At 41.8% G+C, this 17,313-nt stretch overlaps 2 protein-coding genes across 2 annotated transcripts in view; both read left to right on the top strand.

The window, feature by feature from the left end:
• The window catches only part of atp10d (ATPase phospholipid transporting 10D), a 133,197-nt gene extending 127,076 nt beyond the window's left edge, over window positions 1-6,121 (top strand). Inside the window, exons 26-27 of the mRNA XM_080751388.1 lie at window positions 2,063-2,250; window positions 5,087-6,121. Of these exons, the coding sequence (XP_080607514.1) occupies window positions 2,063-2,250; window positions 5,087-5,297 (399 nt within the window). The 3' untranslated portion in view covers window positions 5,298-6,121. The remainder of the gene's footprint in view (window positions 1-2,062; window positions 2,251-5,086) is intronic.
• A 4,425-nt stretch (window positions 6,122-10,546) lies between these two features.
• Window positions 10,547-17,313, top strand: part of dapp1 (dual adaptor of phosphotyrosine and 3-phosphoinositides) — a gene marked incomplete at its 5' end in the record, with an annotated part of 13,584 nt that continues 6,817 nt past the window's right edge. Inside the window, 6 exons of the mRNA XM_080750308.1 lie at window positions 10,547-10,611; window positions 13,248-13,370; window positions 13,625-13,758; window positions 14,766-14,896; window positions 15,612-15,659; window positions 17,156-17,218. Of these exons, the coding sequence (XP_080606434.1) occupies window positions 10,547-10,611; window positions 13,248-13,370; window positions 13,625-13,758; window positions 14,766-14,896; window positions 15,612-15,659; window positions 17,156-17,218 (564 nt within the window). The remainder of the gene's footprint in view (window positions 10,612-13,247; window positions 13,371-13,624; window positions 13,759-14,765; window positions 14,897-15,611; window positions 15,660-17,155; window positions 17,219-17,313) is intronic.

Raw genomic sequence — 17,313 nt, 5'->3', positions numbered from 1 at the left:
GAGACGCATACGTGTATACAGGTTTCATGCCTGTACCTCAAACACAGCATGAGCTATACCTGTTCAAAGTTCGCACTTTCGAAGGCTTCCTACAGCGCCACCATTTGGCCGATTGCTGTAAAAAGTAATAGCACACTTCGCCACTGTAAACTGAACACATTGATGTTTTTATTTTCATTTTCTCACTAAGTATGTAGGAGTAGAAAGGAACCGAAGTTTTTTGATACTTGATATGACTGCCTGCCTGATAGATAAATAAACTAGAAAAATATTGTTCCTTCGAAACAATTGTGGGCTCGCTTCAAGCCAGAAAACAATGGCTATAAAAGCACAAAATGTCAAGATCGCAGACAGTGCTCTCTTTGACGTTACTGACGTCAAAGATTGGTCCATTTTGTTCCAAAAATGTGTTGTGCAAAAGTTGACCCGCTGGTGGCGCTATAACAGGCCAATGTGAGAAGGTTGGTATCTGTTCCTTGACCTATTGGGAAGGTGCTTGCAAGATTTCACGCACATCCCAGGCTGTGTTCATGATTTGAGGTGTTTTTGGCTTTGACCACTTTATCGCTGCTTGCAACTATATTTATTATTATTATTTTATAATTGTTTTGTGTGCACTTCATAGGCATGTTAGATAAAGGTCCTTAGATTGCGTGTAGAATGTTTCATGCAAATTGCAAAAAAAAATCCTAGAATAAAAACGGGTTTAAGCGTTTTACAAACTGCTCAAAATTATATAGCGCCCCCCTTTGGCCATTTGGGGTAAGATTGGTTTCAGTGATATTTGAACTAACCCTCTACACTATTTTGTCATGAAAATGTGACTTTGCATGTATGTTTTAGAGGCAGAAGAATAATTTGCATAAAAATGCAATATTGTTTGAATTATTTAAAAAAGCATGTTTCAATGTTAAAGAAATCCGATCTGACAGATCTTTAGATATCGGTCCAAAGTTCACGTAAAAAAAGTTTTGTGCACGTGACGCGAAAATTCCAGAATAAAAGCGGGTTTACGCGTTTTACAAACTGCTCAAAATTGCGGAAAATTGAAGGGCGGAGCTTACTTAACAACGACACAGATGTCTTCCGCTTGAGTCAAAGCACGCGTGTAACAAGTTGCATGTCTTCAAACGAAACGAGTCATGACTTATGCCCGTTTGAAGTTTGAATTTTCAGACGCTTCGTATAGCGCCCCCCTTTGGCCGATTGGAATAAAATTGGTTTCAGTGATACTTTGACTAACCCTCCACATCTTTGCCAAATGCCATGAACGTGTAACTTTGCATGTATGATTTAGAGGCCGAAGAATAATTTGCATAAAAACGCAATATTGATTGAACTATTAAAAAATTATATTTCACTTTAAAAGAAATCCGCCGAGATTAGTTTGACCGTATTGGTCCAAAGTTCATGTGAAAAAAGTTTCATGCGCGTATCGCGAAAATCCCAGGAGGAGATAGATTTTTACTGTTTTTCATATAATTCCGAATTGTGGGAGACCTAAAGGTCAGAGGTCAAAAGTTAGAGGGTAAAAGTTGTTCGGCATGAGGAGACGCATAAGTGTATACAGGTTTCATGGCTGTATGTATAACACAGCATGAGCTATACCTGTTCAAAGTTCGCACTTTCGAAGGCTTCCTACAGCGCCACCATTTGGCCGATTGCTGTAAAAAGTAATAGCACACTTCGCCACTGTAAACTGAACACATTGATGTTTTTATTTTCATTTTCTCACTAAGTATGTAGGAGTAGAAAGGAACCGAAGTTTTTTGATACTTGATATGACTGCCTGCCTGATAGATAAATAATGACAATATCTAAAGTGTGCTCGCCAGGTACTGGCGAGCCCACAATAATGACAATATCTAAAGTGTGCTCGCCTTATAGGCGAGCCCACAATTAATGATTAATAATTGTTTTTGCGTGTGTGTGTGTGTGTGTGCGTGCGCGCGCGCGCGCGTGTGCGTGCGTGCGTGCGTGCGTGCGTGCGTGCGTGCGTGCGTGTGTGTGTGTCTGTGTGTCTGTGCGTGCGTGCGTGTGTGTGTGTGTGCGTGCGTTCCAGACGTGGATCCATGTGTCGGTGCTTCTAGGCAGTGGGGGGCTGTACTTTGTGTTCGTGGTGGTCTTCAGCCTGTGCTGTGTGAGCTGCAGCCCCCCCACCAACCCTCTGGGAGTGGAGACCCTGCAGCTGGGGCAGCCCCTCTTCTGGATGGTGGTGGTCCTCACCACGGTCATAGCACTGTTACCAAGGTAGATATACACCTCCTCTTCTGGATGGTGGTGGTCCTCACTACTGTCATAGCACTGTTACCAAGGTAGATATACACTACTGTCATAGCACTGTTACCAAGGTAGATATACACTACTGTCATAGCACTGTTACCAAGGTAGATATATCACTACTGTCATAGCACTGTTACCAAGGTAGATATACACCTCCTCTTCTGGATGGTGGTGGTCCTCACCACAGTCATAGCACTGTTACCAAGGTAGATATACACCTCCTCTTCTGGATGGTGGTGGTCCTCACCACGGTCATAGCACTGTTACCAAGGTAGATATACACCTCCTCTTCTGGATGGTGGTGGTCCTCACTACTGTCATAGCACTGTTACCAAGGTAGATATACACCTCCTCTTCTGGATGGTGGTGGTCCTCACTACTGTCATAGCACTGTTACCAAGGTAGATATACACCTCCTCTTCTGGATGGTGGTGGTCCTCACTACTGTCATAGCACTGTTACCAAGGTAGATATACACCTCCTCTTCTGGATGGTGGTGGTCCTCACCACCGTCATAGCACTGTTACCAAGGTAGATATACACCTCCTCTTCTGGATGGTGGTGGTCCTCACCACGGTCATAGCACTGTTACCAAGGTAGATATACACCTCCTCTTCTGGATGGTGGTGGTCCTCACTACTGTCATAGCACTGTTACCAAGGTAGATATACACCTCCTCTTCTGGATGGTGGTGGTCCTCACTACTGTCATAGCACTGTTACCAAGGTAGATATACACCTCCTCTTCTGGATGGTGGTGGTCCTCACCACGGTCATAGCACTGTTACCAAGGTAGATATACACCTCCTCTTCTGGATGGTGGTGGTCCTCACTACTGTCATAGCACTGTTACCAAGGTAGATATACACCTCCTCTTCTGGATGGTGGTGGTCCTCACTACTGTCATAGCACTGTTACCAAGGTAGATATACACCTCCTCTTCTGGATGGTGGTGGTCCTCACTACTGTCATAGCACTGTTACCAAGGTAGATATACACCTCCTCTTCTGGATGGTGGTGGTCCTCACTACTGTCAGCACTGTTACCAAGGTACACACACACACACACACACACACGTCAGTGGTTCTCAACCTGTGGGTCCTCAAATTATTTTGGGGGTCCCCAGATGATTGCTTTAATGTGCAACATTGTTTTCTCACTCAACTGTAAACAAACCAACAACGTTTAAGTGTATAGACTAGAGGGTATACTCACATTTCTAAAGTGACAATTTAAGGACGTTTTAATACCTCTAAAATGACAAATTGGACAATGTTTGGCCAACATTGGCCAAATTGTCAAATATTAGAGGCAGAAATTGTGAGAATATCCCATCGACATGCTCATACGAGGCATTGTGAGCATGTAGATCTGCTATTTTCACAATAGAACTGTGTTATACAAAATGTAATGCCTCAACTCCTAGTGCTCGTCAGGGTGAAGGGGTCCCCAGTTAAAATATGATTATTTTGGGGGTTGCGGCCTGAAAAGGTTGAGAACCACTGAACATATGTGATACATTGTGAGCTTGTAGATGTGCTAGTTTGGATGCATGACACTGGTGCACAACTAAGTACAAAATAATGTAAAAAAAAAAGAAAAAAAAAGGAGAATAGCACTTCTGGAGGGGTTTTAGGAGAATGGCACAACTGGGGGTCCTTGCAAATAAAACATTTGAGAACCACTAGTACTAGTGGACTCCTAATGTGCCATAGAGTCATAGTAAATAAGTGTCATATATATGCTGAAGAAAACCTGGATGCTTGACATTAAGTAATAGGTAATATAGGAAAGAGAATAATAATGGTGTGTAAAAAAGAAAATATAGAATTTTCCGTGGGACGAAAACAAGTCTTGCCACGGACACATTTGTCCGTGTAAGGACATGTTGATGACCCCTGCTCTTGAACCCTACGTCCCTATTCTGGAGGGGAACCTTCACTGAAAGCAGCTGATCTAAATGTAAAACCTACTGTGGTTGGAAGAGAAGCAACTGAACTGAGACAAACCTTGGTGTGAAGTGTTATGAGCAGGTGTTCCTTTTTAAAACTGCTGCCTAGGGGCACACACACACACACACACACACACACACACACACACACACACACACACACACACACACACACACACACACACACACACACACACACACAGTACACACACCAAGGAACATCAGCGCCAGTGTTCAGGTAGACACACATGCATATACGCATGCGTGATTATCGTTTCTGAGGTTGTCACACACACACGTGTGTGCGAGCGCATGCACACACACACACACACGCAAACACTGGCGGAACAAGTCGTTACCGGGCCGGTAACCAAGCCACAATGATCAGGCCCCCCCAACCGCTGCCGCCAATCCCGTGGTTCGCGGGCCCGTAAGCGGACGCTTACCCAGCTTACCTGGACGCTCCGCCCCCTGCACGCAAATGTATTTACTGTATGTTGGGACACACTGCCAGACACAGGCTTCTACAGTTAGTTATAGAGATGTAATGTTATTGTTATGGTTGCCTCAACTTCCCCTTGGTTTCCAGAACACTTCCTGTCTGCTCAGTGTCTCTGTGATTGTAGCTCAGTGTTCCAACGGTGCATCATGTGACCGTAAGCACAGACCTGAAAGGGCTGTTTGACCAGATTTACCTGTATGTGTGCTGTACTACTGTCTTTACTGTCTAAACACCTCTCTCTCTCTCTCTCTCTCTCTCTCTCTCTCTCTCTCTCTCTCTCTCTCTCTCTCTCTCTCTCTCTCTCTCTCTCTCTCTCTCTCTCTCTCTGTGTGTGTGTGTATTTCCATGCAGGGTGGTGTTCCGCTCCGTCCTCAACAGCGTGTGTCCCAGTGCTGTGACCCGAGCCTTCCTGAAGGAGCGCTCCATGACCGACCCCGCCAAGTACGCCCGCAGGATGCAGCGCTGGAACCAGGCCCACTCCAGAGCCCCCCACCACCACCACCGCAACATCCAGGACCCCCCCCAAAGAGAGGCCGCCGGAGCTGGCTCTGTGCTCTCCTGAAACCAACCTCCCTTATTGTCCCGTCCAGGGGGGGTCCCGTCCAGGGGGGGGTCCCGACTCCCAACAGCTCCCATCAGTCGCTGGCACAACTCCGCTCGCACCCAGGAAGACTTGAGGCTAATTTGTGCTTTGTTTGCGCGACCGTGTCGCTTCCGATGAACGTTGGGAACGTGAATGGGTTAATAAAAGACCTCTACTGTTCCTCAATATAGGGGGTCCCGGGGGACCATCGGGGGTGTCAGAATGTACCCTTTTAGGGATGTAACTCAAATACAAATTGACCCGTAACAGTCTAAAACTCTTGAGAAATGGAACCAAATGGAGGACCCTTGAAGGTTTGTAACTTTGAGAGTGAACACATGGAACCAAATGGACCCGTAAGAAGGGTCCGAAAGCAATGGACCTGAAGGTCAAGGGTCAAGTGAGCGTCTGGGAAGTGGCTGACGTGATGAATTGATTGGATGAATCGATCAATCAATCAATGAACGAGGCCACTGATGGAAATGACAAGCAGACATTTTGGTCTGTCTGTCTGTCTGTCTGTCTGTCTGTCTGTGCAGTGATGAGATGTGCCGTCCCCCCTCCTGAAGCCCCATCACAGATCAAATCCCAGCCATTCATAGTTAGGGCTGTCACGATATGACATTTTACATGACGATTAATTGTCATTCAAATAATTGCCGATTAGCGATTTAATTGTGGTTTTGTCGTTGATAATTACATTTCTGTTTGGCTTTTAGGCTTTGAAGTTGCATAATGGTAGATATGACACATAACCTAAATATACAAAGAGATTACTGACATATTTGACAACTTTATACTTAAAAAAGAACATTGATAGTGGAAATAGCCGATCTACAAGCTCACAACGCGTCGCACCGCGACGCGTTGTGAGCTTGTAGATCTGCTATTTCCACTATTTTTTACATGGAAACGATTATGACGATTATGAAAAATAATCACGATTATGTCAAATGATCACGATTAGACGATTATGTAATAATTGTGACAGCCCTATTCATAGTACGGGAAATTAGTACGGTATTTAGTTGCTGTGGGACGGAAACGAACACCCAAAACCTTTATTTTCCAGAAATGTAAAAAAAGAACCTGCGTTCCAATGAATACAACAATGTAGATATTATTTTAGTCACAAGTTATTGTTAATGTTTTTCATTGGTACAATATAGAACCCACGATCGATCTACAAGCTCACAATGCGTCACTTGTAGGCTATTACATTACAAAGGAAATAAAATGTAAATATGGGGATTCAAGGTTTCTGCCCGACAGTGACAACATTGTAATACTTGGCTTGACCAGAATTAATCCACTGACTGATTAGCATGACTACCTGTGCACAGTTGAGCCATGTGTGGTGTTTCAGCACCCCCTTGTGGCCAAATGTGCAGGCAGAGTGACAAAACAACAGACAAAATCCCCTTTCCCCACATGGCATCCATAACATATTATACTGTAGCTGGATATAAAATATCCAGCTTAGGCGGTGGACAGACATACTGTACACACATCCAACTCCTTTATGCAGAAGTTCCCAGAACTTCTCACATGACGTGATTGTTGCAGATATTATGACAGATGTCTAAAGCAGAACATGCAATAAAAATGTTATTGCAGTCTTGAGCATTCTATACAAGATATTGAGTATGAAATACGAGGCGGAAGATTGTAATGTAGTAGCCATGGATGTTATTTCATTCTGTACGCAAATAGATAGCAGTTCCATTCTTTTGGACTTTCCGATCAATTTCCAAGAAATGTAACTTGTTAAATGCTGTTTTTACTGTTTTGCTTGCTCCTTTTCTCAAATCTCTGGCGCAAAATATGACTTTTCTCACAGGTTTCAGGTTTTAACTCTTCACTTTCTAGCGCCGTCACACGTTACGTAAATCTGATGCTTTCGTTCCTACTTGAGCTGCAGATGAAGATTTGCGTGAAAGATACTAGGTCAAATTTCGACATAATTATGTTTTAAGTGTAAGTGGGCAAGGGGCAATAATATAATAATACAGAACCCTCGTTATGTAATTAATATCAGACGGATATGAGTGCCACGCTGAGCGTCTTTAAGTGTCTAAACTATTGTTGAAACCGAAGGAATGCTGAGACTCACTAATTCAGGAACGGAAACTCAAACGATTATCGCCTTAATTTGTAAAGCTGTCAGCTGTGTTGCTACAGTATGAGGCCTTCTTTCATTCTTTAACCACTTGCTTTCATTTACTGCTTTCTATGGTTTTAGCCATTTTGATTTCAGTGGGTGGGGGCCTGCGTACAAGTGGCTAAATATGTCTTTTTAGACACAACAAGACAGTGATTTATTTATTACTATTTACAGTAAAATTACTAGCCCCCATATAACTCACATCTTCCCATGAAAGATTGCTTGTACACTTGTACGCATGCCCCCAACCACTGAAATCAACATTGTTAAAATGGCTAAAAAATGGCTAAAACAATAGAAAGCAGTAAATGAAAACATTTGAACACTCATCCTTTCTTTTCTCTAATGACTATCTAAAATATGATATGATATAAATATGATATTGTTGTAAATTAAGTGCTACGCTGAGTAGCGTCTTTAGAAAGCCCTTCTAAGTGTGGAGGCTTTCAACAGTGCATTTCTTCTTGTGTTGAATTTGTGCACTGCATTCTCCTGAACAACACGGGTCTATGCAAGCATGGCACGGGTTTATCACACCTGAGCACGCATGGTCTTCAGTGGTGGAGCTTTTATGAACAAAATGTCAAAATGTATTATTTTCTTGATTTAAGGTTGTTATTTCAATTCAAAAGTGCTGTTACATTAGGTATACCGTAGATTACTGTTTATTTGTTTGATTGTTCTTTTTATTTTTTATTACCTGCTTTAAAAGCTGTTGTCGTTTTATTTTTATTTTTATTTCTCCATGAAATTAATGGAAAAAAATGAAATAGTTTTTTTAATTCACAAAATCTTTAGCTTTTTTTGGGAATGTTTATTGAAAATGTTTTCAATTAATAATAATTAAAATAAAATGTAGGGAAACTTGGGAAACACGAGTTCCGGGGACCCCCACAAGGGTCCTTGAGGGGTTTCCAGCTTATAGGATTGATAGTTAGAAACCAAATGGACCCTTCGATGTCTGTAACTCTTGAGAGAGTGCAAATGGTACCAAAATGAACCCTCACATCTCTGTAATTCTGAGAGAGTGCAAATGATACCAAATGGTACCATTTGCACACTCTCAGAGTTATGGGGGCCTGTGGCCTTAAAGGAGGAGTTTTTTTTTTTTTAGTTTTGTTTGTTTTCACACTAGGCTAACACGGACCAGTTCGTGTCTCACCGCAAGTCTCCGACCAATAGCATGTGTTCTCCTCCCCCCTCCCCCCTCTGCTGCTCTGCTCAGCGCAGAGAACGCTGGTGCGTCATGACGTCAACACATTCGGTGTGACGTTCTCTGCACTCTGATTGGTTAGGGAAATTCTACACTTCCTCCAACAGTGATCATAACGCGATCGCCCAGGCTTCATTTTCTTTCCGATCGCCGAATGAAGCCTGGGTTTCTGAGGCTAGTTTGTTTTTGACACATTCCTGTGATTAAACTCCTCTTGATAAAATACTGATTTAGAAGTCATTTGTAGAATGTGCCTCAGGTTAAATGAGGACACATATCGTCGTTATCGGGTGGAAACCTTGTGTGTCCAAAACCGTTTGTTTTGTATTTATCATTTTTAAAATGATTTAAACTACTTTTGTGCGACAGCCTTGTGTGATGAAGCAGGGCTTTACTTTGCAAAAAAATTTACAAATTTGAAACTTGGAGATACGAAGTTTCTGCCCGACAGTGATGGATATCCTACCAGTTCCACACAGGTTACTCATAGGGAAGCATCTACCGTAAAAACGTACCATATTCACACACCTGGATTTTCATAGTGTTGATTTTAACGGCACATTTTGATATAGTTTTAGCCCTAGTCTTTTGAATAAAATTCAAAAGACTATGATGATAAATGTAGTCATGTTTTAGTCGACTGAATATCGTAAGCTTTTAATCGACTGAATCTGATTTTGTCAACTAAAATGATTTTTTTCTTCTTTATTGTAATGCCTAATTTTACACTTGGTTGCATGCTGAAAATAGCAGATCTACAAGCTCACAACGGTTTGTGAGATTGTAGATCTGCTATTTTCAGAGCAAACATAAAATGACTTGTCTTTTAGTTCTACTGGATCTCTTCTCCACTTGTTGATGAAATTGCCAGTAAACGTAGTCTTAGTTTTAGTCATCATAGCATAGCTTTTATTTCGCCATAGTTTTAGTCGACAAAATCAACACTGATGAACCAACCGCCCACTTCTGGAAAACGCATTCTCATTTCCTGGATTACGGATGTTGGTGGTTTAGGAGGCTACAGCAGCCTTCACTCATTCCATGGACCATGTAAACCATTATACACATTCCTTTAAAACTGCAGTCAACAGTCAAGATGAGATGTGATGTATGTTTAGTATTATTGTTATTTATAATGGACTGAACATGAATGATTGAAACATGATTTATAATTCCTTCCTTAATTCTGACTTTATCTGACTTTGCAATAAATGTAATTTGAGATCTTGTGTTGGCACCACTAAATGAACAAGTAAATATTGCAAGGCTTGTGCGTGTGTGTGTGTGTGCGTGTGCGTGTGCGTGTGCGACACTTTGGTTTGTATTTCCCATTTTCCCTGCATGCACACACATCAAAGGGGGCTTGAGCCCCTGCCCTTTTATCCGTCTGTAAAAAGTGCCTTCAGACCATGAATGCAGTTTTTACTATGGTAAAAAAAGAAATGCAAATGCCCCCTCTTTCCATGCCATACCTGAAGGCAGCATTCAAGAGAATTGTCTTTGTCCAAACTCTCCTGAACTTGAATACAGCATCTTAAGTTGAAAGAATTGCCCTCTCTGTGTAGAAATCCATGCTGTATGCCACATCTCCAGTATTGCCTTTTTAGGCTACTGATGTAGGCTACTGAAAATAGTCGACCTCCAAGCTCACAGCGTGTCGCAGCACGACGCGTTGTGAGCTTGGGGGTCTGCTGTTTTCGATATTGTCACCAAAAGGACCTTTTAGATAAGTCAGCCCCTGCCTCTCTAACATCCTCTGCACGTCCCTGGTTTGTATTTCCTCCTCTTGCATACAGCTGCCTGTCCGCTCAGCTCCAGTCTGCTGTTGTTCAGTCTAGCGACGTACGGACCATGAGTTACTACAGCGATAAGAGCGATTCCTCTGATGAGATCAGCGATGAACTGGAGACTCTGGGGTAAGATAACTATTAAGGCCCATTCCCACTGGGCCAGATAAAAGATATCTGGAGATATTTCTCCAGATATCTTTCCATGCAAAGTGGATGGTAGATACAGATAAAAAAAATATTTGCCACAGATAAAAGTATCTGTGGCAAATATCTGTGGTAGACTTTTTTTTTATCTGTATCTACCATCCACTTTGCATGGAAAAATATCTGGAGAAATATCTCCAGATATCTGTTATCTGGCCCAGTGGGAATGGGCCTTTAGACCAGTTAACTCTCTCCCCTTAACTCTGACAGTGTACACATGGAACCAAATGGACCCGTTAGGGTTCATTTGGTTCCATTTGTACACTGTCAGAGTTACAGACTTTGTATGGTTCAATTTAGACCCCCACTTTGTGGGTTTTCCCAAGGAACCCACAAAGTCCCTAGAATCCACTTTGATAACCACTGTATTAGACTGTCATATGGAACAATCAGAATCTTATTGTGCTTTGTGTGGATCGTGTTAAAAGGCACGTATCAATGTGCTTCCTACTGTAACTGCTGTGTACTGTACTGTGTGTAACTGTGGCTGACCACAGCGCCCTCGCTGGGTTGATTGTGACATGCTTTCACATGGCAACATTTGCAGAACAGTTTGCAAAATCCTGACGAGGCTTTTTTCACTCCCTATAGCTGTTTAGATTTGAGGGTTGTTTTTTTGATGCGTGAAAACAAAGCTTTTTGTTAAAGAGTTAAAGCTTTGTATTCTAATAGTATCTAATCATTGCTATAGTGCAGTGTTTCTCAAACTTTCACATTTCAAGGTCTCCCATTAATGGCAGTGTACAATCTCCAAGTGGGATCCAGGGAGTCCCAGGGGTCTTTGAGGGGGTTCCAGGGGGTCCCCAGCAAAATATATATTGTAACATTTTCTGTTATGGGGGCCCCCTGGCCCGCAATCCATAAAAGATGAAAATTAATGTCAAGTTGGCGATCCTTGACATGAAAAAAAGAAACATTGGAAAAATCAGTGATGTGGGTGAACAGGTGTGCTTATCTAAATTTAAAATGTGCTTTCAGATCCTGTTTACTGCATCTGTGTTCAAGTGAAAGCTTTTATTAGATGGTATCATGTGAATCTTCAGATGGTGTAATGTTAACCAATCATTTCATTAATAGAGGGTAACATTTTAACTAGGGCTGGGATGCGATTAAAACAATTAATCTAATTAATTACAGGCTCTGTGATTAATTAATCTCATTTTAATCGCACATCGATATTTGACCTGAGAAGCATTTTTTTAAAGTAAAACACATTTTGTTGTACGAGGGAATCAACGAGTGAGTTTTTTCAATCTAAATTTCGCATCCACTGGGCCAAGCAAAGCGCTCGGATCAGCTACTTCTCCCTTTGCGTTTGTTGTCTCTTCTTGGTTGGTGCATCGCTATGATCGGTATGCCCGAAACTGAAGGTTCTGTGGTGCAAAAACTAAGTGCGATTAAAATGCGTTAATTTTTTTAATCGCGTTAATTTTCTGTAATTAATTAATCGCAATTAATCAGTTAAAGTCCCAGCCCTAATTTTAATTTTATCATTCATTCATTAACAGGTGGTATCATTATGATCTGTCATTTCATTAATAGATGGTAACATTTTAACCTATCATTCATTAACAGGTAGTATCATTATGATCTGTTACTTCATTAACAGGTGGTATCATTATGATCTGTTATTTCATTAACAGGTGGTATCATTATGATCTGTTACTTCATTAACAGGTGGTATCATTATGACCTGTTATTTCATTAACAGGTGGTATCATTATGATCTGTTATTTCATTAACAGGTGGTATCATTATGATCTGTTATTTCATTAACAGGTGGTATCATTATGATCTGTTATTTCATTAACAGGTGGTATCATTATGATCTGTCTCATTAACAGGTGGTATCATTATGATCTGTTATTTCATTAACAGGTGGTATCATTATGATCTGTTATTTCATTAACAGGTGGTATCATTATGATCTGTCTCATTAACAGGTGGTATCATTATGATCTGTTATTTCATTAACAGGTGGTATCATTATGATCTGTTATTTCATTAACAGGTGGTATCATTATGATCTGTTATTTCATTAACAGGTGGTATCATTATGATCTGTTATTTCATTAATAGATGGTATCATTCATTCATTAACAGGTGGTATCATTATGATCTGTTATTTCATTAACAGGTGGTATCATTATGATCTGTCTCGTTAACAGGTGGTATCATTATGATCTGTCTCGTTAACAGGTGGTATCATTATGATCTGTCTCGTTAACAGGTGGTATCATTATGATCTGTCTCGTTAACAGGTGGTATCATTATGATCTGTCTCGTTAACAGGTGGTATCATTATGATCTGTTACTTCATTAACAGGTGGTATCATTATGATCTGTCTCGTTAACAGGTGGTATCATTATGATCTGTTACTTCATTAACAGGTGGTATCATTATGATCTGTCTCGTTAACAGGTGGTATCATTATGATCTGTTATTTCATTAACAGGTGGTATCATTATGATCTGTTACTTCATTAACAGGTGGTATCATTATGATCTGTTACTTCATTAACAGGTGGTATCATTATGATCTGTTACTTCATTAACAGGTGGTATCATTATGATCTATCTCGTCATGCAACGGAGGCTCTGCTCCTGTCTAACGGTGGTGATGGCAGCTATCTGCTGAGGAACAGTAATGAAGGCCCAGGCTGCTTCGCTCTCTCTGTGAGGTACGGACTCGACAGTACATGGACAGTACAATTAAGTGTCTCGTTGTGATGCCTTTTGAGCCTATACATCTGCTATTCTATTTACCCCACTCCCCCACCCCAGAATAGGTATGCTGGGGTTCAAGCGGTTAACCTCTTTAGTGAATAAAATGTTATTTTTCACATTGGATTTCAAAATTGTAAAGCGCTACTTTATCACAAAACAATAGGTTCAGCTCTGTGACGTGTGGTCGTTGTCATCTCGTACCGTGCAGGGCCAAGGACTCTGTGAAGCATTTCCACGTGAACAGAAGGGACAACGTCTATGTGTTTGGTTTCAACCAGTTTGCGTCCCTGCAGGAGTTTGTCAACCACTTCGCCAACCAGCCTCTATTGGGCAGCGACACAGGTATGTGGTACAACAACAACACCAACCAGCCTCTAGTGGGCAGTGACACAGGTATGTGGTACAACAACCAGCCTCTAGTGGGCAGTGACACAGGTATGTGGTACAACAACCAGCCTCTAGTGGGCAGTGACACAGGTATGTGGTACAACCAGCCTCTAGTGGGCAGTGACACAGGTATGTGGTACAACAACCAGCCTCTAGTGGGCAGTGACACAGGTATGTGGTACAACAACAACACCAACCAGCCTCTAGTGGGCAGTGACACAGGTATGTGGTACAACCAGCCTCTAGTGGGCAGTGACACAGGTATGTGGTACAACAACCAGCCTCTAGTGGGCAGTGACACAGGTATGTGGTACAACAACAACACCAACCAGCCTCTATTGGGCAGTGACACAGGTATGTGGTACAACCAGCCTCTAGTGGGCAGTGACACAGGTATGTGGTACAACAACAACACCAACCAGCCTCTATTGGGCAGTGACACAGGTATGTGGTACAACCAGCCTCTAGTGGGCAGTGACACAGGTATGTGGTACAACAACAACACCAACCAGCCTCTATTGGGCAGTGACACAGGTATGTGGTACAACCAGCCTCTAGTGGGCAGTGACACAGGTATGTGGTACAACCAGCCTCTAGTGGGCAGTGACACAGGTATGTGGTACAACAACAACACCAACCAGCCTCTAGTGGGCAGTGACACAGGTATGTGGTACAACAACAGCCAGACCGACTCATCGTCACCCTCTGCCACACGCAGTGTGAATTAGTCTGAGCAACGCGAGGCTAGTACAACACCATCAGACACCAAATCTCTTTGCTGACAACAGCCGGTTCTACAAGTTTGTGTTGCTCATGTTGTGAGCTTGAAGATATTATGACAAGCCGAGAATCAAGATGCTAGGGTTCAAGTGGTTAGTTTAATAGTTTAAACCACCGGCTTAGATTGATTAGTTTGCAGCAAAGTCATTGGTATGTCCCGTCCTTCCCGTCCTGTCCTGTAGGAACCCTCCTGGTCCTCAGCTGTCCCTATCCCAGGGACGTGGAGGAACCGTCCATCTATGAGTCTGTCAGAGTTCACACTGCTATCCAGACAGGACGCACCTGCAGTGACCTGGTGGCCAGCGCTCCCTCTGTAAGGCACGCACACACACACACACCATACAGACAGGACGCACCTACAGTGACCTGGTGGCCAGCGCTCCCTCTGTAAGGCACGCACACACACACACACACACGCACACTGCTATCCAGACAGGACGCACCAACAGTGACCTGGTGGCCAGCGCTCCTTCTGTAAGGCACACACGCACGCACGCACGCACACACGCATATTCCATATTATAATATGGTTGCGACCGTCAGGTAGCAGTTACTATCAAAACCTCCACCGGCTGTCAGTCCATCAGTCTGTCAGTCTGTCCGTCACTTCACAGTTTTGCCTTACTCATATCTCTGCCACCGTTGCCTCTATCCATGCCTAACTTTGCACACTCACTCCTTGGATGGCAAATCACAACCTCCACCCCTCATTTCTCACATGGCCCTCTTCTAGGGCCACCATCAGGCCGAAATCACGCAAAGCGGTACACAGCATCTCTAACGTCATGTCATCAACATGGATCAGTCCCATTTCCCATATTCCCTCCTGATTGGCTATGATTGCCTTCTAAAGTTTGTGTATGCGACCTATCTCCCGATTAGGACGTCTTACTGGTAATATATTGGTTCCCGACTTTGGGGAAAATCTAGTAAACATTTGTGTTCATATGGAGCTAACATGTAGTGAACATGTGTGTTCATACTGTTCAGGTATTGAGATAACGTGTCATTGTATATTGTTTCCACAGCTGGGCACAAAGGAGGGCTATCTGGTCAAACAAGGAGCTGTAGTGAAGGTAGGTTGTACTGGAAGATCACTGGCTCAATCATGATGGAGGAATTACTAAGCAGTTCACCCATTTTCAACCTTATCTTCATATAATTGAACTCATTGTAAGATACCACCATTTCTGTCTACTCGCTCTGTGTCTCAGAGGAGGGCTGTGGACAGTTCAGAAACCTGTCTACTCAGTTCAGAAACCTGTCTACTCAGTTCAGAAACCTGTCTACTAAAAAAAAAAAATAATAATGTTTTTGTAAGGTTTTATAGCCATAAATCATGTTCTAATTTGCATTTTTATCACAATAATAACACATGTACATCTTCTAGACATTCTAATGATCACGAAAAAAAATATTACAGGCATTTTACTTAATATGTTTTAGTGAGGAATAGATTCAGTTAAAAAGTGAGATGTTGTTCGTCCAGACGCTGGAAGGTGTGAATGTCAGTCTCTGTGGGGGGTATTTATATGCAAATATCGTGGCCAATGGCATTGTAATACTAAACAATAGGATTTAATGGTGATGTTGATGTGAAAAAAGAACAGGAAAACTAATTAAAACATTTTTATTAAAAAATGATTAAAAATATTTAAAAAGCAACGCTGGGCCTTACAGGGTTTTAAAGCATGCAGACTGTCCAGGAAGAGAAAGTCTGTAGTTTCTATGAGTGAGGAATCCCCACCGCTGGTTTCCTCAGCCCAACAATGAGACACAGAGCAAACAGGTTTAAAGGGAGGTGTTGTATACAATACAACTTGATCTCAGAGGAGAAATGTGTTCAGTGTTGTTTTTGACAGCAAATTTTGATTTAGTTTTAGTCATAGTCTTTTGAATAAAATGTCATTTAGTTTTAGTCATAATTTAGTCACCTGAAAAAGTATTAGTTTTAGTCTAGTTTTAGTCAACTAAATATCATAAGATTTTAGGCGACTAAATCTACAGTTGATTTAGTCAACTAAATGTATTTTGGTAGGCATCGTAATGACTGATTTTACACTTGGTTGTGTGCTGAAAATAGGCGATCTACAAGCTCACAACGCGTCGCAGCGCGTTGTGAGCTTGTAGATCTGCTATTTTCAGCACACAACACCTGTGAGCAACCAAACATAAAATGACTCTCTTCTCCACTAGCCCCTCCCTAACGTTTTAGTCTAGTTTTTATTTTGTTGACGAAATTGTCAATATATTTAGTCTTAGTTTTAGTCATCACAGCTTAGTTTTTATTTCGTTTTCGTCAGTGAAAAAAACGCCGTCGACAAGCATTTCTCGTCATAGTTTTAGTCGACAAAATCAACACTGAATGTGTTGTTGTTGAAGCAGCGATCCCACCGAAAGTAATCCAAACGAAGCACTATTGAACAGTATACTGTTCAAAATATGACAAAGAATGTACTGTACTGGGCTTTATTCATAACATGTATGTTTAGAATGTGTATGATATGTACAACGTTCAAATCAGTATGTACTGTACATTAAACTATGACGTATACTGTACATATTATTACAGAGCTGGAAACAGAGATGGTTCACGCTAAACAGATACGACCTCAAGTACTTCAAAGATAAAATGGTAGGTTTGGAAATGTTATTCACAACGTGCAGTTTTATGGATTGTTTTTTTTTAATTAGCTTTGTAGAAAAAGCATTTTGTGTACCGGTATCTCC

Source organism: Nannobrachium achirus (genome assembly GCF_963921795.1).
Source record: "Nannobrachium achirus genome assembly, chromosome: 20".
Lineage (NCBI taxonomy): Eukaryota > Metazoa > Chordata > Actinopteri > Myctophiformes > Myctophidae > Nannobrachium > Nannobrachium achirus.
This window is presented reverse-complemented; position numbering and strand designations above follow the sequence as displayed.